A 686-nucleotide genomic window follows, 5' to 3' on the forward strand; every position below is an offset into this window, starting at 1 on the left:
TCGTCAGAAGGCATTTCGGGTAAATGAAAAAAATGTGAGCCCAATTCGTGAAATCCTTTTTTGTAAAATCGTTTCAGAACAACTTGGTTGTCAATGCTTACTATTTCGGTTGTGTTCCTATTCATTTTTTCTACTTTATAATTTTTTCCAATAAAGAATAAAAAAATGAAAATGCCTTACTTCCAGCTTTTTCATTTTTTATGGTTATTTCTTTTAATTTTAATACTAATTGATAAAATTCAGCATTTCCATCATATACATATTGTTTTGCATCTTTTTGGGTGAAATTTTTATTTCTAATTTTACCACAATTATCACAAATCGAATTTTTATATTCAAAAATAAAATCAGCTTCTAATAGAAAATTTTGTTCCATACATTCTAAAAAGCAAATTTTTTGATCAAAAGAAAGCCCATTCCACATTTCTTTATACTTTTCATTTGTTGTAGTTTTCTGTTCTTCTACAATATATTCCATCCAGATTTCTATTGCTCCAAAATACCCCAATGTGAGCAAAACAGGCAAGAAGAATCGTAATCCCTTTACATCCATAAAACAATAGGCAACACTATTATAATTTTCATCCAAGGCACTAATCATTGCTGCTACTTTTCGCCAATCCGTTCTTTCATCTTTAGCTCTTTCTTCTTGATATTCTCGACTTTCAGGAGAAAAATAATCGTCC

At 29.3% G+C, this 686-nt stretch overlaps 1 protein-coding gene across 1 annotated transcript; it reads right to left on the minus strand.

Annotated features, from left to right (window-relative positions):
• On the minus strand, positions 1–601 carry DI09_490p10 (uncharacterized protein; the record flags this gene model as incomplete). Its single annotated transcript, XM_013382001.1, has 3 exons — positions 1–133; positions 181–273; positions 307–601. Coding segments are annotated over 3 exons (521 nt in total), but the record flags the coding sequence as incomplete, so codon positions are not given.
• Between the last annotated feature and the right edge of the window lie 85 nt (positions 602–686).

The sequence above is a fragment of the Mitosporidium daphniae genome, assembly GCF_000760515.2.
Source record: "Mitosporidium daphniae strain UGP3 chromosome Unknown contig-486, whole genome shotgun sequence".
Taxonomy (NCBI): Eukaryota; Fungi; Microsporidia; genus Mitosporidium; species Mitosporidium daphniae.